General features: G+C 34.2%; 1 protein-coding gene across 2 annotated transcripts in view; it reads left to right on the top strand.

Moving 5' to 3' along the window:
* The window catches only part of LOC149805312 (xanthine dehydrogenase/oxidase-like), a 212,841-nt gene that overhangs the window by 16,040 nt on the left and 169,132 nt on the right, over positions 1-27,669 (top strand). For both annotated transcript variants that reach the window (XM_089949223.1, XM_089949222.1), the window contains exons 2-7: positions 1,506-1,563; positions 2,525-2,621; positions 13,314-13,422; positions 18,881-19,007; positions 21,665-21,726; positions 25,685-25,753. In XM_089949223.1, coding sequence (XP_089805349.1) covers positions 1,506-1,563; positions 2,525-2,621; positions 13,314-13,422; positions 18,881-19,007; positions 21,665-21,726; positions 25,685-25,753 — 522 coding nt within the window. The remainder of the gene's footprint in view (positions 1-1,505; positions 1,564-2,524; positions 2,622-13,313; positions 13,423-18,880; positions 19,008-21,664; positions 21,727-25,684; positions 25,754-27,669) is intronic.

Below are 27,669 nucleotides of genomic sequence, written 5' to 3'. Positions count from 1 at the left end.
TTCACCAAAATGAAATACTAAACACAACAGTAGGACAGATAATCTGCCTCAGATGTTGAATACAACAATGAGTAATTTATCAAGGAAACATGATACTAAAAGTAGAACCAGGATGAGGGTCAAAGTTTAATTTCTAGAATATTCTAAGCTGTCAACAAGATAAAATCTGTTACTAAAATTATAATAAAAAGCATTGTAAATATCAGGTAGACCAGATATTTCCATGGAGATTGCCAGTGATCTAAACTCAAATAAACATGTTTACTTCCATTCATGATGATCAGAATAAAACCCTTTGCCTCATGCAAGCATCTTTGGACGCCTCTACACCATTCGCATGGAAACGCCTTTTGACGCCTCTACTCAATTCACATGGAAGCGCCTTTTGACGTTGGCTGTAAACATTAGCCATTTTAAGCTGGTTTTCTTAGCACCACCTTCGGGGAAAACCCCCCGTTAAATACTACATTCATTTCCACGAATGACAGTTACGTCAGATCATGTGGTCACTGTTTATGCACTGGTCGATATCTGCTATTTAAAGTAACTGGGTCGTAATCTCCACTCTCCAAAATGACCGTCGTGGATTTCATTCAGTACTTACAAAGTTTTCACGATTAGAATCACAACTATGAAAGATTCAATAACCTAGGTAAAGGCTCTGATATTGATGTAGGCAGCAATTAGTTTTTATAAATTATTAAATTCAGATGACTTAGTGATGTAGATGCAGACGAAAAACTTGTAAATTTCGAGTATGAGAAATGGCAGCTATGGTTGGTCATGCGGCCTCACTGACATGACGGTGAATGACTTCTCTCAAGATTTTAAAGCAATAAAAAATTCTTCCATGATAAATAATTACACAGCTATAACAAATGGACTTTACTCTTAAATTTTTCCACATACATGTATAATGTGTACCAAAAATGAAAAATGGTTAAAATTGCTGTTAAACGTAACATACACTACATTGATTAACAGTTCACAGGCAGACCTATGCATATAGGGTCAACTAGGTAATGGGTGTTCTATTTATAGCACACTACACTTTGTAACTATGCTCTATGAGGTAAAGGTTTAATCCATTATCATAAAGAATATATATATATATGTATATATATATATATATATATATATATATATATATATATATATATATATATATATATATATATATATATATATATATATATATATATATATATTCTGTTGTTTACCAATCAATGTCTCTAGTCACTAGTCAGGTATATGGTGAACTTAATTTTGGACAAGGTTAAGTACAAAATACAGTTATACGTAACATAATAATCATGGAGAAAAAACTCAACAACTACAAATTAAGTATACATAACAAGATCATGAGCTATGTTTTTTACAGTCAGAGTAGACATGTAAGTTTGTACATTACGATACACAAGTGGATTCATGCTAAAATCATTGAAGTACTTTTGATACAACTGTCTCCATTTTTGGTCTCTCACAGAAGTTTTTTTCTTCTTCAGGTTGTAGAGAAAGATGCAGATCCTGAGACAACCCTTCTTCAGTACTTACGGACAAAATGTATCCAGTATAAAATTGTTGTATGGGATAAACTTGCCACATTGGATGTGGGAGGTCATGGGTTCAAACTCTAGCTGGGTCATACCAGAGGCTTATAAAAAATGGTAGTAACAGCTGCCTCGCTAGATGCTCAGCATTAAGAGGTTGGTGTTAGGACTGGTCAGACTGCTCTCAGGATGATGTGACTGGGTGGGACATAATGCTACATGTCTGCAGCATGATACCCCAGTGCTAGACATCACTATAAACTGCCACACTGCAGACATCATAGTGGTACGACTGAATTTTTAAAACAAAATCCCAATCATGCACACACAATACTAACCACATAGAGTGTGCCTTCCAGCAGAGTGTAACACAAAGATAAAAAATGCTCATACTGTCTATTGAAAAGATATATACATACATATATATATATATATATATATATATATATATATATATATATATATATATATATATATATATATATATATATATATATATATATATATATATATATATATATACACTGAACATACCCAGGCCCCATTAATAAAATATTTCAGAGGTAAAACTTGCTAGATGCAATTTGCCACAAATCATTTTTCAGCAATATACCAAATATGTTATAGCTGTTAAAACTTTATTGTGAATAATAAACAATTGTGAACTTTTATTTGTTTCTTTCTTCCTTTATCAGGTATAAATATACTTTTAATGATACATTAATAATAAGTAATGAATTTTATATAAATAAAGTTTTAAAAGCTGTTTTTTTTAAATAACAAAATTGTGTTTGTTATCTTGATTTTACTGCTTAATTGGCATTTGTCTTCTGTGGCAGTTCTTACCCCCATGTAGCGACCCAAGAGGATCATAGTCTTGGGTCAAGGTCCAAAAGGGGGAAATATGGTTATATATGTTTTACACAGCATTATAGAAGGAGTGGTTTCCACATTTTCCTTGACTTGTGTAACAGTACATTTGACTGGGACGAAGCTAGGATGTGGGGAGGGAGGATGTGGAGCCTGCACTGTGATGATATCCAGATATGACTCATACAGAAGGAAAATACAGTATCCTTTATTCATTTTTACATGACATCATTGCTTTGTTATGTTTAGCTTGTTAGCCTTCTGCACTTAGTTAAGTTATATACCTTTTGTTTCCCTTGCTTATTCTTTTTCAACCAAATTTGGTATTGGGGGTGCTCACCAGTTATTATGTGCTTTTGAGAGAGTGACATATGCAAGGTGAAGCTGTTTGCATTTAAAACATGCACAATGGAGAGAATGTTGGCATACCTGTATGCTACATTAATGTAATGTGGATGATATTTCTTTGGATATTGTACTTTTGGAAATTGTACATGATCTAAGCACACTGCTAACTAAAATGACTGCTCCCTTGTGCTAAAAAGTCAGCCTGAATTAGTCTAAAGTACACTATCCATAGCAGCTATTAGAATAGGGAAAAATAAATTTTGCCAGACTAGACGATACCAGCTTCTGAAAGTGCAATGAATGAACTAACAAATATATAAAATTTATTTAAAAAAGTTATCGGCTCTTTTTTTTATACAATTTACCTCTGAAGTTCAGGAAGTGAAAATGACCAAGGGGAGCTAGCACTGTTTTGAAAGATGCACATCTGGAGTAAGGCCAAGCTGTATACTCTATAACCCATATTACACCCATTAACCATACACCAAAATAAAGGGAATTAAAGGTTCTTTGAATTTTACCCAAGATATACAAGGTCTTTTTTAAATAGCCAATATAACCAGTGAGGAAAGCCAGAGAAATTCTTATTCTTTAAAATTCTAACCCTATGCAAAATGCGAAACTGTAGAGTGCCACCTTAAAACAAATATAAAAATGGATGCAAGGTTTTTTATTATTTTCATATAATTATGTATGATATTTTGAAATAGATGGTACATTCATATTGATGTTAAGCATGAAAATAAGGTAATTATGCTCATTTTGCTCTTGCTTACATAATTTGCCATGAGGTATGTTTATGTGAGTAGTGACCTTAATTATAGGGAAATTAGAAATCTTAGAATATAGGAATAGAGTCAACTTAAATTTAAAACTGTTGCAATAAGTAAAAGAAATATATAGTGAAAATGTTTCTTTTCATTTTTATTTGCAATGGAAAAAAAATGATGAGAAAGCAAATTTGCTTCTTCCATATTAAACAATAGGCAAATACTTTACACTTTGACCTTTGACCTTTATGAACCTGATCTGTTCCATCCCTTTTCAAACTGTAAAATTAATTGTTGATATCTCAGAAATAATTCTGGCTAGTTTTATGTTCCAGTCATTCAGCATAACATTGGCTGCTATATTTACAAAATGTAATGTGCATTTTTAAAATAGCTCACTTTTTATTGGGGGTGGGGTGGGGCTGGAGTTGTTAGAGACTCTGACACTCATAAATACTGTTCTGTGGGGGGAAATGCAGGAGAATTATTCAAAAGGACTGTTTGATGCTTGTGACTTAAATGTTTCAGCCATACAATCGAGTTAAATCATACAATAATAATACCTATGTTCTCTTTATGAGGGTGCTCACCAGTTATTATGTACTTTTGAAAGAGTGACATATGTAAGGTGAAGTTGTTTGCATTTAAAACATGCACAATGGAGAGAATGTTGGCATACCTGTATGCTACATTAATGTAATGTGGATGATATTTCTTTGGATATTGTACTTTTGGAAATTGTACATGATCTAAGCACACTGCTAACTAAAATGACTGCTCCCTTATGCTAAAAAGTCAGCCTGAATTAGTCTAAAGTACACTATCCATAGCAGCTATTAGAATAGGGAAAATGAATTTTGCCAGACTAGACAATACCAGCTTCTGAATGTGCAATGAATGAATTACCAAATATATAAAATGTAAAAAATAATTATTGGCTTTTTTTTATACAATTTACCTCTGAAGTTCAGGAAGTGAAAATGACCAAGTGGAGCTAGCACTGTTTTGAAAGATGCACATCTGGAGTAAGGCCAAGCTGTATACTCTATAACCCATATTACACCCATTAACCATACACCAAAATAAAGGGAATTAAAGGTTCTTTGAATTATACCCAAGATATACAAGGTCTTTTTTAAATGGCCAGTATAACCAGTGAGGAAAGCCGGGGAAATTCTTATTCTTTAAAATTCTAACCCTATGCAAAATACGAAACTGTAGAGCACCACCATATGCTGTAGACCTGGCCGAGTTAGATTGCCATCATTCAGAATCATCATCTAGCAACATTGTAGCCTCTGATTGTTAGTCTCATCCACTTTTATTTCTGTATTGTAAGTCCCTTCATTTGTGTATGGTAAATCCCTTGCATTTGTGCATAATAAATCCCTTTCATTTCTGTATAGTAAAATCACTTTCATTTGTGTATGGTAAAATCACTTTCATTTCTGCATGGTAAATCCTTTTCATTTCTGTTTGGTAAACCCCTTTCATTTCTATATGGTAAAATCTATTTCATTTCTGTCTGGTAAATCCCTTTAATTTCTGTATGGTAAATCCCTTCATTATAATTTGATTTCAACCCAATTGAGTATTATGTTTGATTTTTGTGAGTCCATGGTTGTGTCTGATAGGCAGTTTGTGAGTTCGTGGCTGTCTCTGTTAGGCAGATTGTGAGTCCTTGGCTGTGTCTGATCGGCTGTTTGTGAGTCCTGGCTGTGTCTGCTTGGCAATTTATGCATCATTTGTCATGGTTATAGTCTTTGATTGGCACACCACCCAGCTTTGTTTCCTCACAATACCTCCCTTAATTGTTCAACATTTTAGGCAGAATGATGTTAATAAATTCAGAAATTGGCAGTGGACATCAGTACCTAGAATTTGCTCATTATTATTTAAACCAAATTTAGTGAGACTTTTTATGATACCTTAGAAGAATTATAAACCCTGATTGATCTACCCATCCACTGTTCCACATAACTTAATTTCAACTGAGTTTGGTAGACAGCTTGACATTCAGTTTCTTGGATGCATTTGATCATCATCATTCAAATGTTATTATGTAACAGAGTTTTAGGTCCCAGTTGTCAGACCAATTATCTGTCATTATGCACAATGACTAAGTTAATTTGATTTGGATCTCAACCCAATTTTTGTTATGCAGCTTGATAAAACTTCAGTTATGGCTACTGATGGTCCAACCCAACCTCTTTCATTTATCTATTGTTCCTTTAGTGGATGATGTTAAACTAATTCAGTTAGCAGCCTGATATTTTGAGGACATTTCAGCTGAGTTTGTCAGCATTGCTTAGGTGAATTTTTACCTTGTAGTATCATCTTTGAGCAGAGTTATTGTTGAATTTGCCCACCTTTGTTTCCATATGGTAATTCTTGTAAATGGACTAAATGGGGAAAATGTTATGTGTAGTTCTATATTTTTATTTCTTTTGCAGAATTTAATTGCCAGCTTTCTGTGTTCAGGACAACCTGGGTTAGTTTAATTTTTATTGTTTGATATGCATTTTCATTAAGTGGAGTTCTGGTTCCTGATTGCTCGATCCATCCACTTTTTTCCAGACAGTAATTCCTTTAATTGTTCTTGAACTTTGAATTTTGAGATAATTTTAACTGTAACTCTTTATTGATATTAAATCAGTGAAGGTTTTAATTGTCAGCTTTCTGCGTACTGTGTAATCTTTTAATGAAATTAATGGCTGCTGAATGTTGAACCTACATTTAGTATTCAACTTTATATTGATGATACCTGATCCAGATTCATTTGTCAGTGCTCTGCATCATTCATAATGTCATCTTTAACAACATACCTTAACTCTTTTACTACTTCACCATTGTCACCTAGTCCTTTCCCCCACAAACTGATGCATCAGTTCTTGTAATTTATTGGTTTAGAATTAAAATGGTCCAATATCAGAGTTGCAGAATAATTTTCAGTTTCTTTAGGAGATGTTATTATCTTGTGACGTTAACATATAGAAATTTAAATTTTTGTAAAATTATTTTAATTGTATTATTACATGCTGTCTCAATTAAGTATTGTCATGAAAAACATAGCGAATGTTTCCTGGCTGTAATTGTCATGGCTCTATCCATACATATCTCAATACTGTTGATCAGTTTTTTTATTTTATAAGGATGCAGTTTTAGTGTATTAGGAAGAAGACTAAGGTCACATAAATATAATTGACATTAGTATTACCTTGTAACAAAAGGACTGTTATCCAGCATGTACATTGTCAATTAGCCAATCTTCCAATCAGCATGTTGTGACATATAATTAATTCATGAACATTATTGCAGCAATTCTGGGCTTTTTTTAATAGATATATTATATTGATGAGTAAATTTAGAGGTTTTAATGGAGCACAGAATACCAATATTACTTGATGCAGAGGTTGTGCTGGAACATGAAAAAAAATGTATTTAAGGCTGAAAGCAGAGGTTTTAATGGAACATAAAAAATTATAGTATTTGAGACTGAAAGCAGATGTTTAATGAAAAATGAAATACCAATATTATTTGAGGCTTGGGGCAGAGATCATTTTTCTGTACTCCATGATACCTTATATTGCTCACATTAAAGTGCCATTTGTATTGTTGCATTTCTCACATATTAATAAGTTGAAAAATTATGCACAACTTTTTAATGAAAGTTTATTTCACAACAGAAGTATTTTGTGTGATCTTTTGTGCATATATATATATATATATATATATATATATATATATATATATATATATATATATATATATATATATATATATATATATGCTCATTGTTATAACTAGCTGCAATAGGTGAAGCTTAAACATCAGGATTAAAAGAGTGTGGGTGTAGGTACTGTATGTGCCTCTAATATTAATGGGATTAAAAAAGTTTGTGGATACTGTATGTGTCAATAACATTAAATGTAATTAAAAGTGTGTGGGTGTGGGTACTGTATGTGTTAATGACAATAATGGGATTAAAAGAGTGTGTGTGGGTACTGTATGTGTCAGTAACATTAATGGGATTAAAAGAGTGGGTGTGTGGGTACTGTATGTGTCAATAACACTAATGGGATTAAAAGATTGTATGGGTGTGGGTACTGTATGTGTCAATAACATTAATGGCATTAAAAGAGTGTGTTGGTGTGGGTACTGTATGTGTCAATAACAATAATAGGATTAAAAGCATGTGTGGGTGTGGATACTGTATGTGCCACTAATATTAATGGGATTAAAAGAGTGGGTGTGTGGGTAGTGTATCTGTCAGTAACATTAATGGGATTAAAAGAGTGTGAGTGGGGGTACTGTATGTGTCAATAACATTAATGGGATTAAAATAGTGTGTGGGTGTGGGTTCTGTATGTGTCAATAACATTAATGGGATTAAAAGAGTGTGTGGGTGTGGGTACTGTATGTGCCAATAACATTAATGGGTTTAAAAGAGTGTATGGGTGTGGGTAATGTATGTGTTAATGACAATAATGGGATTAAAAGAGTGGGTGTGGGTACTGTATGTGTCAGTAACATTAATGGGATTAAAAGAATGGGTGTGTGGGTACTGTATGTGTCAATAACAATAATGGGATTAAAATAGTGTGTGGGTGTGGGTACTGTATGTGTCAATAACATTAATGGGATTAAAAGAGTGTGTGAGTGTGGGTACTGAGGTATATGGAAAAACAATTGGTACCGTGATACCTAAAGGAAAGAATAGCCTCACAGTGTATCCATGGAAACGCATACATGTGGGTGGCATTTATGAACTATACTAGTTTGATGTAGGAAAATAAATGTGTGCTGAACACTTTTGGTCAAATGTTGAAAATTCTTTAAGAATAAAATGTATGAAATCTTTAGAAAATAGCACAAGATGGCTTTGGATGGGGACTTTTGATAACTATAGCTATAATAGATATGGACTTGTGTTACCTGATGCCTTTATGTATGTGCTGATACCTCCTAGATTGGAATGCATGCAACAAAATAAGTTATGTAAACATAATATAGTTGATTTTGGCCAAATATTTTCTATTTTACCTGCAAAAGATGAAAAATCATGTGTACAAAAACAGTTATCTTGTTCTTGTAAGGCATGCCATAAACCAGGATAGAGAACACTCTAAGTACACTTGTAGATAGATCACTTGTACCATGTAGAATGTTCTGGTATGAGTAATTTTAGGTAGTTTATTAAGGATATGGTATTCCTTCCCACTTTGATTTTAATTTTCCTGCTCTAATTGTCCTTTTGTTTTTTTTTCACATTCTCCTGCTTTGAAATTGTTCATGTAGTTAGTTCATTTCTCTTGCATTCCCTTTTGTTGAAGTAGCAGTGAATACCATCAAACAAGAACAGTTTCCTTAAGTCAGCATTTCCCATTGGAACTTGTATAAGCCCAATTATAATCTACTATTGACTTTCAATTAATCCTATTTCATTCTGTCAAGCTGCTGTTGTGGAATTTCCATGTTCGATCCAACATTACAGAATGATAACCATTTTAGTCACACAGTGCATATTCATTCCATTCAAATCCACACTGTTCTTGAAACTTTGCATCCCATCGCAAGAATCCAAATTGGCATGAGATGATATCTGCATGGTTATGGAAGGCTGCACTCTACATGCCGGCATTGTAGAAAATATGAACTGTGTGGTATGAAAGAGCTGCATCATCTTAGAAATTAAAATTACATGACTCTTGAGGTCTCCACTAAATACAGGAGTCTAAATGTTAGGTTCTCACTTTATCAGTAATGTATTTTGAGATAATTTAATTGCAATGAAGTTAATATAGGTTGTTGACGAATTCATCTATATTACATGGATAATGTATTCAAGGTTACCACACCTTATGTATATCATTCAGTTATCTCCCTTACACCAGTCATAACATTTCAAGGAAATAAAATCTCACATTTTCAGTGACTGGTTATGAAAATAAAGAGAAGATTTGTGAAGTATTATATTAGCCCTCAATCTTGACGCAAATGTAAGTAGAAGCAATTTAATAATTTCTCACAGTAAAGTTTACAAGTTTAAAAACTGATAAGGTATGTTCTGCTTGGATCTGAGATAAGTTTCTCTCTGTCTTATGCCAGTTATTATTAAATTCTTATGTAGAAGAAATATACTTTATATGTATCTATATTATCTAAATTATTCACCCTTTTATATTAGATGGAAATGAACACAACTTCACTTGAAATTTGGGTCCTGTAAGGGATGTTAATAGCACAGTTGCCTTTGGGCTGTCCTTGGACCTGTTGGGCCCTGCCCCATATATTTGTCCAAGGTAAGGTCATCAAACTTTCACTTCTCATTTTTCGCATTGCTGATTTTGCCTACTTTAATTCCTTTATCATAAGCTACCTCTCCCTTTTAGATAAACACTTTCCTCCTGTTTTTAACTCCATTTGATGTGCTATACTTAGTGTTTATATTTGGCATTATTCTGTATTTTATTCCCCTAATTTCACCCCCCAATCCAACATAACCACTTAGAAGCTGTGATTTACTATATTTGGTGACTGATTGGCTTACTGAAACAATTTTATTCACATTACAAAGGAGGAAAGCTTACTATTTGTGTTACAAAGAGGATGGGTAGGTGGACCTTTGTGTGAGGACTGGTGGTTAGTGACCTCTTGTATCTGCAGATAGTGTAAAGTGGTCAAAGCTTATACTTTATAATAAGATTGGGTCATGTCCACCTGTCTCTGATGTTAAGTTCTGCACCTACCAAACAAATATAAATTCCTTTTTTTTTATGTGAATTGTACATTTTGAAGTAGGACAGGTACATTCTAATTGGTACATTGACCTTTGACCTAGTTATTACATAATATGACATAATGTGATTTATCCCATATCACCTATGTGAAGTTCAATAAGTGCTGATATGAATAAGATACAACTCATAGTTGAAAGAATTCATTTTATTTCAAAAGATGATTTTGATGGTGAAGCAAAAGTATGAAAACAATAGTTCAAACAGCTCAGTGACCTTTCTATACACATTCATATAAGACATAGGTTAGTACCTCATCAAATTGTTTTTCACAAGTGAGACTAAGTATATTTGTTACTTATACAGTCCTGAACTATTTCACAGATTATTGGAAAAATTAAGGTTTGCTATAGGTATAACGGTACCAATTGCGCAAGTCCAGATGGGCGGAGCTTAAGGTGTATGGAACATTGTATTCAGAATTAAAGAACAACACTAGCTGTGATTGGTGCATTATGTAAGAGTTGTACTTTCTGTTTGGCTTTAAAAAAAGTTGAGCCTCTTGGCAACATGTGAGTTTGTGTTAATTTCTATCTAGATCATATTTTATATTTTTTATGATTTTTTTAAAATATGGTACACATGGCTGAAAATGTGCTTGTTGTGACTAGATAACTCTTACCCCTGTCTAGTTCCAGTAGAGTTATCTCTCTTAAATGCAATGATGTACCTGGTTATGTCATTGTCAAATTGACAATCTAGCATTGTTCTGTATGACAGTGTGTGACATGCATGCCCAAGTAGGACAGAAAGTATATTTATTTCACAAAACATCAGCATTGAGGTATATGGAAAAACTATTGGTACCGTGATGCCATTTATGGGATTAAAAGAATGGGTGTGTGGGTACTGTATGTGTCAATAACAATAATGGGATTAAAAGAGTGTGTAGGTGTGGGTACTGTATGTGTCAGTAACAATAATGGGATTAAAAGAGCATGGGTGTGGGTACTGTATGTGCCAATAACATTAATGGGATTAAAAGATTGTTTGTTTGGGTACTCTATGTGTCATTGACATTAATGGGATTTAAAGAGTGTGGGTGTCAGTAGCTTTATTAGGATTAAGAGTGTGTTGGTATTGTATGTGTGAGTGACATTAATAGGATAAGAAAGGTATTATGATAAGAGAATTTTTAGAGTTTGATGAAAGAATTTTCTTAAAAAGCTAGTGCATTCCTGTGCTTATTAGTGTGTCTCCAGTTGGTCAGTAAGAAATGTGTTAAATACGCATATTAACAGCGTTGATGTCAACTTAGTTATCAGTAATATGCATATTGACAGCTTTCAAACTATTTCATTATCTGTAATATGCATATTTACATCTTTCATGTCAACATAGTTAGTTGTAATATGCATATTGACAGTTTTCATGTCAACTTAGTTATCTATATAATGCAGATTGACAGCTTTTATGTCAGCTGAGTTATCTGTAATATGCATATTGACAGCTTTCATGTCACCTTAGTTATCTGTAATATGCCTGTTTACATCTTTCATGTCAACATAGTTATTTGTAATATGCTTATTGACAGCTTTCATGTCAACTTAGTTACATGTCATATTGATATAGACAGCTTTCATGTCAACATAATTATCTGTAATATGCATATTGACAATTTTCATGTCAATTTAATTATCTGTAAACTACTTCAACTTAGTTATCTTTAGTATGCTTATTGACAGCTTTCATGTCAATGTAGTTATCTGTAATATGCATATTTACATCTTTTATGTCAACATAGTTTTTGTAATATGCCTTTTGACAATTTTCATGTCAATTTAGTTATCTGTAAACTACTTCAACTTAGTTATCTTTAGTATGCTTATTGACAGCTTTCATATCAACTTAGTTATCTGTAATATTCATATTGGAGCTTTCATGTCAACATCGTTACCTGTAATATGCATATTGACAGCTTTCATGTCATCATAGTTACTTGTAATATGCTTATTTGTAGCTTTCATGTCAACATAGTTATTTATAACATGTTTTGGCCACTTTCATGTCAGCTTTGTTGCCTGTAATATTCACATTGATTGCTTTCATGTGGATGAGTAAGAAATATCTGTAATATGCATTTTTGTCCGTTTTCATATCAACTTAGTCATGTATTGTTATGTGATAAATTATATATGAAATAGGCACCTGTGTCATACATTATATATTCAGCTGAATATGAAATGGGTTCTTTTATCATGTTATTTTGTGATAAATTGAATATGAAATATGTCAAATCTGTCTAACAGATATGAAATAGGTGCCTTATGTCATGTTGCAGTGTGATAATTGAATATAAAATAAGTGCTTTATATCATGTTATAGTGTGATAATTGAATATGAAATAAATGTTTTATGTCATATTACAGTGTGATAATTGAGTATCAAAATGTGCTGATGTCATGTTATAGTGTGATAATTAAATATGAAATAAGTGCTTTATGTCATGTTACAATGTGATAATTGAATATGAAATAAGTGCTTTATGTCATGTTACAGTGTGATAATTGAATATCAAAATGTGCTGATGTCATGTTATAGTGTGATAATTGAATATGAAATAGGTGTGTATGTTATTTCTTAGTATGTGATCAGTTGAATATAATATAGGTTCTTGTGTCATGCGAAGTCCCTGAAAAATATGCAGTCATTTTCAGGCTTTAAATTTGCTATTGGCACCTGGCTCAAAACTTCTTTTCTTAGCCAACTGCTTTTTAAAGACTATAATATTTTTTGTTATTGTTGCATTGACTTAGCCATAATTGTAAGCTACTGCTTAAAATTATTATTGCGAAGACTAAATTTGTATGGTTTTCTCTCCAAGACTTACAAAACATAAAAGTATGTAACTGTTAGGCATTCAGTTGATTTTTTCATGTACAATCCTCAATTCCTTGTTATCAGTGATAATGCATATATATAATAATTTGCTATAAATAAATCTATTGGATTAATATTTTCCTTCATCTGTATCTTAGACATTTTTCAGCGAATGCCTGCCTGTTACCTCTGTGTTCTGTTCATAGCATGGCAGTCACCACTGTTGAAGGAATCGGCAGTGTGAAAAATGGACTACACCCTGTACAGGTATGCATTAAGGGCATGCCACAACTGTTGTGATGAATAGCAATAATTTGAAAGAATTTTTGAATGTATAATTTAGATTCAGCCATTCATTTTGTGGATTTCAGCTTCAGCTTGAATTTTAATTTATATGATGCTTGAATTTTAATTTATTTGGTACACTCTATGCTTGAAATTTAATTTATAGGTACACTGTGTGCTTGAATTTTAATTTATATGGTACACCAATTGCTTGAATTTTAATTTATATGGTACACTATATGCATGAATTTTAATTTATATGGTACACTGTGTGCTTGAATTTTAATTTATATGGTACACCAATTGCTTGAATTTTAATTTATATGGTACACCAATTGCTTGGATTTTAATTTATATGGTACACCAATTGCTTGGATTTTAATTTGTATGGTACACTGTGTTCTTGGATTTTAATTTATATGGTACACAGTGTGCTTGAATTTTAATTTATATGGTACACTGTGTGCTTGAATTTTAATTTATATGGTACACCAATTGCTTGAATTTTAATTTATATGGTACACCAATTGCTTGGATTTTAATTTATATGGTACACCAATTGCTTGGATTTTAATTTGTATGGTACACTGTGTTCTTGGATTTTAATTTATATGGTACACAGTGTGCTTGAATTTTAATTTATATGGTACACTGTGTGCTTGAATTTTAATTTATATGGTACACTGTTTGCTTGAATTTTAATTTATATGGTACACTGTGTGCTTGAATTTTAATTTATATGGTACACTATATGCATGAATTTTAATTTATATGGTACACTGTGTGCTTGAATTTTAATTTATATGGTACACCAATTGCTTGAATTTTAATTTATATGGTACACCAGTTGCTTGGATTTTAATTTATATGGTACACCGATTGCTTGGATTTTAATTTATATGGTACGCTATATGCATGAATTTTAAGTTATAATGTACACCAATTGCATGAATTATAATTTATATGGTACACTATATGCATGAATTTTAATTTATATGGTACACCGATTGCTTGGATTTTGATTTATATGGTACACTATATGCATGAATTTTAAGTTATAATGTACACCAATTGCATGAATTATAATTTATATGGTACACTATATGCATGAATTTTAATTTATATGGTACACCGATTGCTTGGATTTTGATTTATATGGTACACTATATGCATGAATTTTAAGTTATAATGTACACTATATGCATGAATTTTTATTTATATGGTACACCAATTGCTTGGATTTTAAATTTATATGGTACACTATATGCATGAATTTTAATTTATATGGTACACCAATTGCTTGGATTTTAATTTATATGGTACACTATAGGCATGAATTTTTATTTATATGGTACACTGATTGCTTGGATTTTAATTTATATGGTACACTATATGCATGAATTTTAATTTATATGGTACACCGATTGCTTGGATTTTAATTTATATGGTACACTATAGGCATGAATTTTTATTTATATGGTACACTGATTGCTTGGATTTTAATTTATATGGTACACTCTTTGCATGAATTTTAAGCTATAATGTACACTATATGCATGGATTTTAATTTATATGGTACACTATATGCATGAATTTTAATTTATATGGTACACCGAATGCTTGGATTTTAATTTATATGGTACACTATATGCATGAATTTTAAATTTTGTGGTAAATTGATTGCTTGGATTTTAATTTATATGGTACACTATATGCATGAATTTTAATTTTTGTGGTAAACCGATTGATTGGATTTTAATTTATATGGTAAACCAATTGATTGGATTTTAATTTATATGGTACACTATATGCATGAATTTTAATGTTTGTGGTAAACCAATTGATTGGATTTTAATTTCTGTGATACACTATATGCTGTTTTTGACTGTTCTGCTATATAGTGACCATAATTGAAAGTAATTATGTCATAGATACCATCATCTAAGACAAGTACCTAAAGGATCCATTTAGACTGCAAAGTCCTGGAAGAGAGTAAATATAGTAATAATGATTTCCTTGTTTTGCTCATGATGAAAAATTGATTGGGGTTTTGGACGAATTCTAAGGATGTCATGGAAGTTATCTAAGATGTTTTAAAATACTGACAACTGCTGAATCATTTTGAAATTTTATTGTAGAGTCTACTTTGATAAAATATTCTTGTAAAAGCAATTTTGCACAGTGATGAAATGGTGAACTCTTCAAACATGTTTTTGTTGGAGTGAAATTTACATGTAACTCAACACATGAGGCTGATCAAAGAGGGAATTACAAAAATGATATAATAACAGCTGTTGGACGAAAGAATCATTTACTTGAAATGCAATAAGTTTAGGTTTTAAAAGTTGCAGGTATAACTGTCCATTAAAATTGAGAATTAGGATATCATTACTTAACATTTTATATACCAAAATAGGCATTTGAGATGCAAGATATTTGTCTACAATAAATACAAGAACTCAGACTTAAAAAATGGCACAAAGTGGAAAGTATTTGCAAAATCTCTTAATGAGCTTTCTGTCTAGGCAAGTTGTAAACTGATTGACTATGAGATTTAGAACTACATTTGCTATTGAAGGGTCAACCACTCTCATATAACTTGTTTTGATAAGCAGGCAAAATTGTAGAACTTTTATTGCTTAAAGAAAAGGCAAGGTGATGGACTGGCACCATTCCTTAGCCAGTCCTAGCTCTGTCATTACCAAAGGCCCAGTAATGGTTATAGTGATTTCTTTTTCACTCATACATGGTATCAGTCTCAGATTTTCAATGCCGCTTAAAACCAAGGTGTCAGGATTAACATTTCTTATCATGGATGGAGTCCCAATCACTGTCAAGTCTTTGCTGCCATTTCTGATCATGGATGGAGTCCCAACCACTGTCCAATCTTTGCTGCCATTTCTGATCATGGATGGAGTCCCAACCACTGTCCAGTCTTTGCTGCCATTTCTGATCATGGATGAAGTCCCAACTGCTGTCCAGTCTTAGCTGCCATTTCTGATCATGGATGGATTCCGAACCATTGTCCAGTCTTTGCTACCATTTCTGATCATGTATGGACCCCCAACTTTGTTTACTGCCTTCATCTACCTGATTCCACTGTCAAGAGTTTGCTTCCGTCACATTAATTTTCCTTTTCACTCCATTACTCTTACATCAAAGAAGTATGTTGCAAGCTTCTTCATTTTCATGAGGTCTAGAGATGACTGAGCCCTCTGCATTCCAGGTTTTGGTCGTTCTTCTATTCTATCCATGGCCACCTATATTATTCATGCATTTGTCAACATGTTAACCAAAAAAACATCAACCTTTCCTTCAAACAGTTACTGTAGTCAGGTTGAGTCAATGACACCTTGCACTGTTTTTATAAGCAAATTTAAAATGCTAGTATTCATAGGCTTTATTTTTTCTAAATGTTTCCCATATAACTTCACTCTGACCTTCTAAAAGTTTCACATGTTGGTTTTCTACACCTAAGTCCCTGGTGTTTACAATATTTTGCAGGTTACCTAATATGGCCAATCTACTGTGAGAACTTGCCATGAATCTTCACATACACATTTATCTCAAGATCAGGCTAGTTTGAAATGAAATTAGTGCTGCTCTCTCCTTCAGTATGGCTGCCACAGTAGCCATCTTGAAACTCTTATTACTACTCCTCCTGAATGGATGGTTGTATCAACATTGGGGTTTCACTTGAAAAGTATGAAGAAATCATGGAAAACCCTGGTAAAAACCACTGACCTATGGAACACTATTGACAGTTTTCTCACATATCCACATTTGCTGATCCTGAGATTCAAACCCAATCAAACAGAGGTGAGATGATTGGTAAGGCAAGCGCTTTAGACCTGGGGCTCCTACAAATCTTGTTTTCATAACTGCAGCTGAATGGTTATATCAACTACAGCTGAATGGTTTGTTATATCAACTACAGCTGAATGGTTTGTTATATCAACTTAGGGTTTTCACTGAATGATGTCTTATGACGTCTGATTGGTACTCAATGAAATGATGCCAATGTGGTATCTAATAATGCCACCACCATGGCAGCCATATTGAAATTGTTGGTATTGCTACTCCTTCCTTTGTGGCAAGTCAGGTCAACATTAGGATTTCAGCAGAAGACTAATTATAATATCTAGTTGGTACTGAATTAAAATGGTGACAATCTGACCTCAAATATGGCCACCATGGCAACCTTCTTAAAAACCTTGTCTTTTCTTCTCCTGAATGAAAAGTCATATCAATATGGAGTTTTCACGAGAAGACCTTTTTATAATATCTAGTTTGTCCTCAATGAAAATGGTGCCAATCTGAAACACAATATGGCAGCCATGGTGGCCATCTTGAAATTTTATTATTGCTGCTCTCAGATTTGATGATTATATTAACATATGGTTTTCACCAGAAGACCTTTAATGATAACTAGTTGGTCCTAGTGAAAATGGTGCCCCACAGACATTCAGTATGGCTGACACAATGTATTGAAAATCTTATTCTCCTGTATGAACTATCAAAAGTCTTCTGATTATGCATAGTTTGCCCTGAATGGAAATGGTACTGATCATACATCCAATATGGCTGCCCTGAATGGAAATGGTGCTGATCATACATCCAATATAGCTGCCCTGAATGGAAATGGTACTAATCATACATCCAGTATGGCTGCCCTGAATGGAAATGGTACTGATCATACATCAATATGGCTGCCCTGAATGGAAATGGTACTGATCATACATCCAATATGGCTGCCCTGAATGGAAATGGTGCTGATCATACATCCAATATAGCTGCCCTGAATGGAAATGGTACTGATCATACATCCAATATGGCTGCCACAGTGGCTAATTTGAAATTCTTATTGTGCAAGAATATCAGAGAAAGTTTCAGCATTAACTAGTAAAAAAAAAAAGAAATGGTTTTATCATGAATTCCACCAATAGAGTTTCAGCACCATTGAGAGATTTTTGTTTGTCTACATGCTGGACTCAGATGTTTGGTCTTTTTCATTAATTGATGGTCTTAAAATGACTTCACTGACTGGTTTTGCAGTTGATCCTTTCCCACATTTAATAAGTCTTGTACTTGATTATTGCACTGGGTTTGATTGTTGTTGATTCTCTTCCAGGTGTATTTATTCTTTACAATAATGGGACCTGACCATACATTACAAAATGGGGGCCACATCAGGCAGATACAGCTAAATTTAACCAAATGAATGGGACAATACTACCAAAGGGGTACATCTTCGTCATGGACTTTGTAATAAAAGACCATTGTTGTTATAAAATAGTATACATGAATAATAACAAATGAACATTGTTATCATTAAATCTACAACTTTGATTAAGACAAGAGTCTGACCTCCTGATCTTTTCCAATTATTTGTACAATGGTCATATTATTTAATTTTGTTATTTCTTCATTTGATTTATAGGAACGACTTGCGAAGTCACATGGGTCACAGTGTGGATTCTGCACTCCTGGTATCATCATGTCTATGTACACTCTACTCCGTAACAACCCCCAGCCAGGGATACAGGACATGGAGAAAACATTTGAAGGTCAGCATAAGGGCACGTGATTAGTAAATCTCCTACAGACAGCAGTTATTCATCTTGGGGATATGCTGTGCATCTTTTATTATTTTTCTCCATATGTTTATTTTTTATAAATACTCTAGCACTTATTGCTAACCCATACCAAGTGTAAAAGTGATTTTTTTTCTTCTCTGCCCAGTGATTACACATATGCCAACATATTATGTGGTCAAACACTTATACAATGTATCTTGTTGTACTCTCTTCACATGAGTAATTGAATTTCTAGGTGGCCTTTCAACATTAATGTGTGAGAAACTAAATTCACTACTGCACACAACTGACTATCATTCCTTACCATTATTCTCATTTGTATGATGACTTGTAGTTGTTCAACTCTGTGAAAGTTGCATCAAGGGGTAGTTATTCAAAATTAGCCTGTACTTGTCTCCCAATTCCTGGATAATTTCTCTGTTATTTTTTTAACTATTCCAAGAATAACTGTTGTTTAAACTATGTATAGATGTTTGTAGTTTGCTTTTGTTGAAAATAATATCTTTTGAAAGTAAATCAAAAGAAGCAAAACTATCCATATCAGTAAAGGCACTTCCTTTGGAACTATGATATCTATTCCTATCAATAATGGAACTCCCATTAAAGACTGTGATATGTATTCCCATCAGTAAAGGAACTCCCATTACAGACTGATATGTATTCCTATCAGTAAAGGAATTCCCATTATGGACTGTGATATATATTCCTATCAGTAATGGAACTCCCATTATGGACTGTGATATGTATTTCTATCAGTAAAGGAACTCCCATTACAGACTGTGATATGTATTCCCATCAGTAAAGGAACTCCCATTACAGACTGTAATATGTATTCCCATCAGTAATGGAACTCCCATTAAAGACTGTGATATGTATTCCCATCAGTAAAGGAACTCCCATTACAGACTGATATGTATTCCTATCAGTAAAAGAAACTCCCATTATGGGCTGTGATATGTATTTCTATCAGTAAAGGAACTCCCATTACAGACTGATATGTATTCCTATCAGTAAAGGAACTCCCATTATGGACTGTGATATGTATTTCTATCAGTAAAGGAACTCCCATTACAGACTGTGATATGTATTCAAATCAGTAAAGGAACTCCCATTACAGACAGTGATATGTATTCCTATCAGTAAAGGAACTCCCATTACATACTGTGATATGTATTCCAATCAGTAAAGGAACTCCCATTACAGACTGTGATATGTATTCCTATCAGTAAAGGAACTCCCATTACAGACTGTGATATGTATTCCAATCAGTAAAGGAACTCCCATTACAGACTGTGATATGTATTCCTATCAGTAAAGGAACTCCCATTACAGGCTGTGATATGTGTTCCAATCAGTAAAGGAACTCCCATTACAGACTGTGATATGTATTCCTATCAGTAAAGGAACTTCCGTTATGGACTGTGATATGTATTTCTATCAGTAAAGGAACTCCCATTATGGGCTCTGATATGTATTCCTATCAGTAAAGGAACTCCCATTATGGACTGTGATATGTGTTCCTATCAGTAAAGGAACACCCATTATGGACTCTGATATATATTCCTATCAGTAATGGAACTCCCATTATGGGCTCTGATATGTATTCCTATCAGTAAAGGAACTCTTATTACAGAATCTGATATGTATTCCTATCAGTAAAGGAACTCCCATTATGGGCTTTGATATGTATTCCTATCAGTAAAGGAACTCCCATTATGGACTGTGATATGTATTCCTATCAGTAAAGGAACACCCATTATAGACTCTGATATGTATTCCTATCAGTAAAGGAACTCCCATTATGGGCTCTGATATGTATTCCTATCAGTAAAGGAACTCCCATTATGGACTGTGATATGTATTCCTATCAGTAAAGGAACACCCATTATGGACTCTGATATGTATTCCTATCAGTAAAGGAACTCTTATTACAGAATGTGATATGTATTCCTGTCAGTAAATATAATCCCATAAAGAACTGTTAAATTATGTATTCATGTCAGTAAAGTCTCCTATTTAGGACTGTGTATTCCTCCCATTGCAATATCCCTATTGAGGAGCATATACTCCTATCTTTAAAAGTACTCCTATTCATAACTGTTATGTATTCCTGTCTTTAATAGTACTTCTATTCAGGACTGTTATACATTCCTGTCTTTAAAAGTACTCCTATTCAGGACTTGTTTATTCCTGTCTTTAAAAGTACTCCTATTCAGGACTTGTGCATTCCTTTGTTTAAAGGTACTCCTATTCAGGACTGTTATACATTCCTTTCTTTAAAAGTATTCCTATTCAGGACTGTTATGTATTCCTGTCTTTATAAGTGCTCCTATTCAAGACTTGTGTATTCCTATCTTTAAAAGTACTCCTATTCAGGACTCTTATGTATCCCTGTCATGAAAGGGAGTAAATTGAGTAAATCAAGCTGACCAATCATTTTCACTCTACTGCTGTAATAGAATGACATTGTAGATGGGGTAATGAATTGGGAAAACAAATAAAAATTAAACTTCATTGGCTCCATTGGGCTCATTCATTGTTTTCAACATGTTCTTGTTAAACTATGGAATTGGACTGTATGCACATATTATCTCTGTTAAAGTGGTTTGTCTGTCCATCTGTTACAGGTAATCTGTGCCGGTGCACAGGCTACAGACCAATCATAGATGGGCTCAGAACTTTTACCAAGGTAAGTCCCCATGATGTGTAAATGACCATTTGATCTTGAGCCTGCACCTAGTCACAATCATGCAAAACTTCATGGATATTGCCATTGAATATACATCTGTTCTGTTTGACATTTGTGGAAATCCCCAATGGAAATCCCTATATAATTGCCATTATTATATAAAAAGAACACCTGTCTGAAGAGGATAGAAGATGCAAGTTCTGAATGTATCCTTGTATATGGAAAAATTTTGGATTGTGACCTACCTTAGCAGCTTAAGGATTTACTGCACCTTTTTCCTTTTGTGGGGAAATTTGTTTGAATTCCATTAAATATTACATGTTATTAGATTTTCACTGGAATGTCTTCCAGCTATTTATTGCAAATATAAAAGTACATTAAAAAATACAAAACATTTTCAAGATTCTTTCAATATAAATGGCACTTATTTATTATGGACAATATTGTCCATCCCCTTCACTTGTCCCTTTTAAAAAGATTACATTGTAACTTTATTTCATTAAAAGAGATGTGCATGAGCTTTGATTGATAAATTGATAACAGAGTAAGAGTAATCACCTAGTTAAAGACAGTGTGAATCTTTCCCAAAGAAAGTTATTAGCAATAAAAGTACCACTCAGGTTAGATAGAGTATGGACATTCACAGGAGATATTGGATATCAAGTTAGATAGATAATGGACTTTCATGGAGGTGATTGGGTATCAAGCTAGATAGACTATGGACTTTCACGGAGGTGATTGGGTATCAAGCTAGATAGACTATGAACTTTCACGGAGCTGATTGGGTATCAAGCTTGATAGACTATGGACATTCATAGAGGTGATTGGGTATCAGGATAGATAGACTATGGACATTCAAAAAGGTGATTGGGTATCAGGGGTGGGCAAACTACGGCCTGCAGGCCGCATGCGGCCCGCCAAGGGCTTTCATGCAGCCCACCAAGGGTTTTCATGCGGCTTTGGAACAAGTCATCATTCACACTGACTCTGTTTATGTTACTCTGTTTATCAAATAAATGAGCTTCTTTTGAAGTTTAAGTTTAAGTTTTCAAATATTGACAACATATTAGCAACTGAAAATTAATTAGATGTTATTTAAAAAAACCTTTTGTTTTTGCCATTTTAAATATTAATTATTTTACTTAATGAACTATGCAGTCCACTACAAGGTGTAAATTTGTGTATGCGGCACTTGCACTGGAAAGTTTGCCCACCTCTGGAGTAGATAGACTATAGACATTCACAGAGGTGATTGGGTATCAAGCTAGATAGACTATGGACATTCACAGAGGTGATTGGGTATCAGGTTAGATAGACTATGGACATTCACAGAGGTGATTGGGTATCAGGCTAGATAGACTATGGACATTCACAGAGGTGATTGGGTATCAAGTTAGATAGACTATGGACATTCACAGAGGTGATTGGGTGTCAGGCTAGATAGACTATGGACATTCACAGAGGTGATTGGGTATCAAGTTAGATAGACTATGGACATTCACAGAGGTGATTGGGTATCAGGCTAGATAGACTATGGACATTCACAGAGGTGATTGGGTATCAGGCTAGATAGACTATGGACATTAACAAAGGTGATTGGATATCAGGCTAGATAGACTATGGACATTCACAGAGGTGATTGGGTATCAGGCTAGATAGACTATGGATATTCACAGAGATGATTGGGTATCAAGCTAGATAGACTATGGATATTCACAGAGATGGTTCGTTGTCAGGTTAGATTATGGACATTCACAGAGGTGATTGGGTATCAGGTTAGATAGACTATGGGCATTCACAGAGGTGATTGGGTATCAAGTTAGATAGACTATGGACATTCACAGAGATGATTGGGTATCAGGCTAGATGGACTATGGATTTTCACAGAGGTGATTCGGTATCAGGTTAGATAGATTATGGACATTCACAAAGGGGATTGGGTATCAGGTTAGATAGACTATGGATATTCACAGAGATGATTGGGTATCAAGCTAGATAGACTATTGATATTCACAGAGATGATTCGGTATCAGGTTAGATAGATTATGGACATTCACAGAGGTGATTGGGTATCAGGTTAGATAGACTATGGATTTTCACAGAGGTGATTGGGTATCAAGCTAGATAGACTATGGACATTCACAGAGATGATTCGGTATCAGGCTAGATAGACTATGGACATTCACAAAGGCATTGAATATATATTTCCTGACATCTAGCACCATAAGTGAAGCTCAGGTCTGAACCGAACACATCCAGGCTTCAAGTCAAAACAGAGTCTTATTTCTCATATAGCTTAACAGTCCTGAAACACTTGCCTCATGACATCAAGCAAACAGACCCAGCTTCCATTCTAAACAGAGTTCTGTTTCTCATATAGCTTAGCAATCCTGAAACACTTGCCTCATGTCATCAAGCAAACAGACCCAGCTTCCAGTCTAAACAGAGTTCTGTTTCTCATATAGCTTAACAATCCTGAAACACTTGCCTCATGTCATCAAGCAAACAGACCCAGCTTCCAGTCTAAACAGAGTTCTGTTTCTCATTTTACTTGACAATCCTGAAACACTTGCCTCATGTCATCAAGCAAACAGACCCAGCTTCCAGTCTAAACAGAGTTCTGTTTCTCATTTTACTTGACAATCCTGAAACACTTGCCTCATGTCATCAAGCAAACAGACCCAGCTTCCAGTCTAAACAGAGTTCTGTTTCTAATTTTACTTGACAATCCTGAAACACTTGCCTCATGTCATCAAGCAAACAGACCCAGCTTCCAGTCTAAACAGAGTTCTGTTTCTAATTTTACTTGACAATCCTGAAACACTTGCCTCATGTCATCAAGCAAACAGACCCAGCTTCCAGTCTAAACAGAGTTCTGTTTCTCATTTTACTTGACAATCCTGAAACACTTGCCTCATGTCATCAAGCAAACAGACCCAGCTTCCAGTCTAAACAGAGTTCTGTTTCTAATTTTACTTGACAATCCTGAAACACTTGCCTCATGTCATCAAGCAAACAGACCCAGCTTCCAGTCTAAACAGAGTTCTGTTTCTAATTTTACTTGACAATCCTGAAACACTTGCCTCATGTCATCAAGCAAACAGACCCAGCTTCCAGTCTAAACAGAGTTCTGTTTCTAATTTTACTTGACAATCCTGAAACACTTGCCTCATGTCATCAAGCAAACAGACCCAGCTTCCAGTCTAAACAGAGTTCTGTTTCTCATTTTACTTGACAATCCTGAAACACTTGCCTCATGTCATCAAGCAAACAGACCCAGCTTCCAGTCTAAACAGAGTTCTGTTTCTCATTTTACTTGACAATCCTGAAACACTTGCCTCATGTCATCAAGCAAACAGACCCAGCTTCCAGTCTAAACAGAGTTCTGTTTCTAATTTTACTTGACAATCCTGAAACACTTGCCTCATGTCATCAAGCAAACAGACCCAGCTTCCAGTCTAAACAGAGTTCTGTTTCTCATTTTACTTGACAATCCTGAAACACTTGCCTCATGTCATCAAGCAAACAGACCCAGCTTCCAGTCTAAACAGAGTTCTGTTTCTAATTTTACTTGACAATCCTGAAACACTTGCCTCATGTCATCAAGCAAACAGACCCAGCTTCCAGTCTAAACAGAGTTCTGTTTCTAATTTTACTTGACAATCCTGAAACACTTGCCTCATGTCATCAAGCAAACAGACCCAGCTTCCAGTCTAAACAGAGTTCTGTTTCTCATTTTACTTGACAATCCTGAAACACTTGCCTCATGTCATCAAGCAAACAGACCCAGCTTCCAGTCTAAACAGAGTTCTGTTTCTCATTTTACTTGACAATCCTGAAATACTTCATTCCTTTAGACATAGTTCTCCTGTTTTTTATGGGTCTTCAAAATCAGTATATTTTCTTGGCAGTGAAGGTTTTAACATTTAATAATGATTTTATATTGCTGTTCCACTAGGAATATTGCCAGATGGGGAACCAGTGTTGTCGCAGCCAAGTTAAGGGAGACTTTTGTGAAGAGTCAGGGGTAAGTGTTTTCAATGGATTGAACACATACAGGAATATTTTCCAAATACATTGAAACCTGACACTAGTGACCATTCAAGGGAATAGGCAAAACTGGCTGTTACACACAGGTGTCCTATCTACACAGGTTTGCCTTTTAAAATTGGTTTTCAAACAAATACCATGCATCAAATGTCATTATTATTATTATTATTATTATTATTATTATTATTATTATTATTGTTATGTCCATTGTACAGCAAAATCATAATTATGGGTATCTGTTGTCCTTTCCTAAATTTATATTCCACACAAGGTTACTGTATCCAGCTGGCTTTAGTCCATCCTATAATAGAAATCATCATTGAACATAAAAATATATATCAATCTTAATTTGTTAATGACATAAAAACATTATTTGGGTTAGTCAGTTGCTTAACTAACATAAAATAAAAGTTTATTTTTGTGAGAATTCTGTGATGAATAGAAAGCCAACAAAAGTTGTACATGTCTATTAATTGTGACTAAATGAAAAGAATCATCACCTGACATTTCAGACAAATTTGAATATTTTGAATGAGACCCAGCTCTAATGAAAAGGGCTAGTTCTAATGAAAAGGGCTAGCTCAAATCTTTTCTTAAATCAGAACATTTTTCTTCAGAGTAAAGCTTTAGTTCATACACAAATAAATGAAGATATACAACTGTACCTGTCACAGTGGCACAGAATGCAGCTTCCATTTCTGCTGTGATAACGCATTTGCTTTTCCCACCATCCAGCAAACAAATTGCATCAACCCTGTACACTAATGATAAAAACTGCCTCGCTTTGGAATTTGACATATTGATACCTTTTTACGCTGACAATGTGACTGTAGTAATGAGTACAAGCTAGATAAGAAATGTTTGCACATTGATTCACATGAAATTCCTCTATCAGAGCATTCCATTCCTCATGAAGCATGATTCAGTTTTAGAAGGGCATGAGGAACAGGGGAATAAATTCTTGCCTGGTGAAAATAACAGCGCTGTCATCTCCTAAATCAACATCCTCATGTGCAAAACTGAGAACGTAGTGGCATGGATGCATCTGGTGCCATAAAGTTGTCCATCTCAAGTTAACCAGATTTTACAGTCAATTTGATGGCTCTCCCCAAGGAATCTTTGGATTGGAATGTGCCACTGGAATATCAAGAATGAGAACTAAGCTCACTCTCGACAAGAAATATAAGGTGCTGTTGATGTATTGTTGTTGTTGTTGTTGTTGTGGGGTTTAATGCCATTTTTCAGCACACGATAGGCTATACATGGAGGCCAGTATTAATGGTGGAGGAAGAACCCGGGAAAACCCCCGGAAAGAACCACCGACCCACGAGAAGCTACTGGCAAGCTTTCTCACATACACACATTGGCTGAATCTGAGACTCGAACTGGTGCAGACAGAGGTGAGATGGCAGTGATCCGTAACAGAGAGCGCCTTAGACCACTCGGCCACTTGGGACCCCCCTGTTGATGTATAGTTATTCCAAGTTAAGCAAATGTTGTCATTGTCCTCACTGATACTGAACTTGTTATATTTTGAGCATGTCATTGCTACTGAAGAGACCCAAAACAGGATATGATTACACAACAATTTCAAATAAACAACAGCAACCTAACTAGTTTTTGTACTACAAAAGTACAAACCACAGGTATGGAATGATATTGGTTGTGATTAAACAATAAAGTCTGCAAATTTAGTAAAATGTTATAAACTCTCCACAGAAAATCACAAGAAAGGTTACCAGTCCTTTGTTGAATCCTTGAAAGAAAATATTACAACAAACATTTTTATGGATGGATCAAATTATCTTGTACGATTCAGAGAGGTGGTGTGGAATGATGTTCATTGTACCAGAGTGAAAGGTAAAAGTCACCAACAATCAGTTCATAGACAGC

This window comes from Sinohyriopsis cumingii, chromosome 2, assembly GCF_028554795.1.
Source record: "Sinohyriopsis cumingii isolate HCF-2022 chromosome 2, ASM2855479v2, whole genome shotgun sequence".
Taxonomy (NCBI): domain Eukaryota; kingdom Metazoa; phylum Mollusca; class Bivalvia; order Unionida; family Unionidae; genus Sinohyriopsis; species Sinohyriopsis cumingii.
Note: the sequence above shows the minus strand (reverse complement) of the source record. Positions and strands in the feature narration are given on the sequence as shown.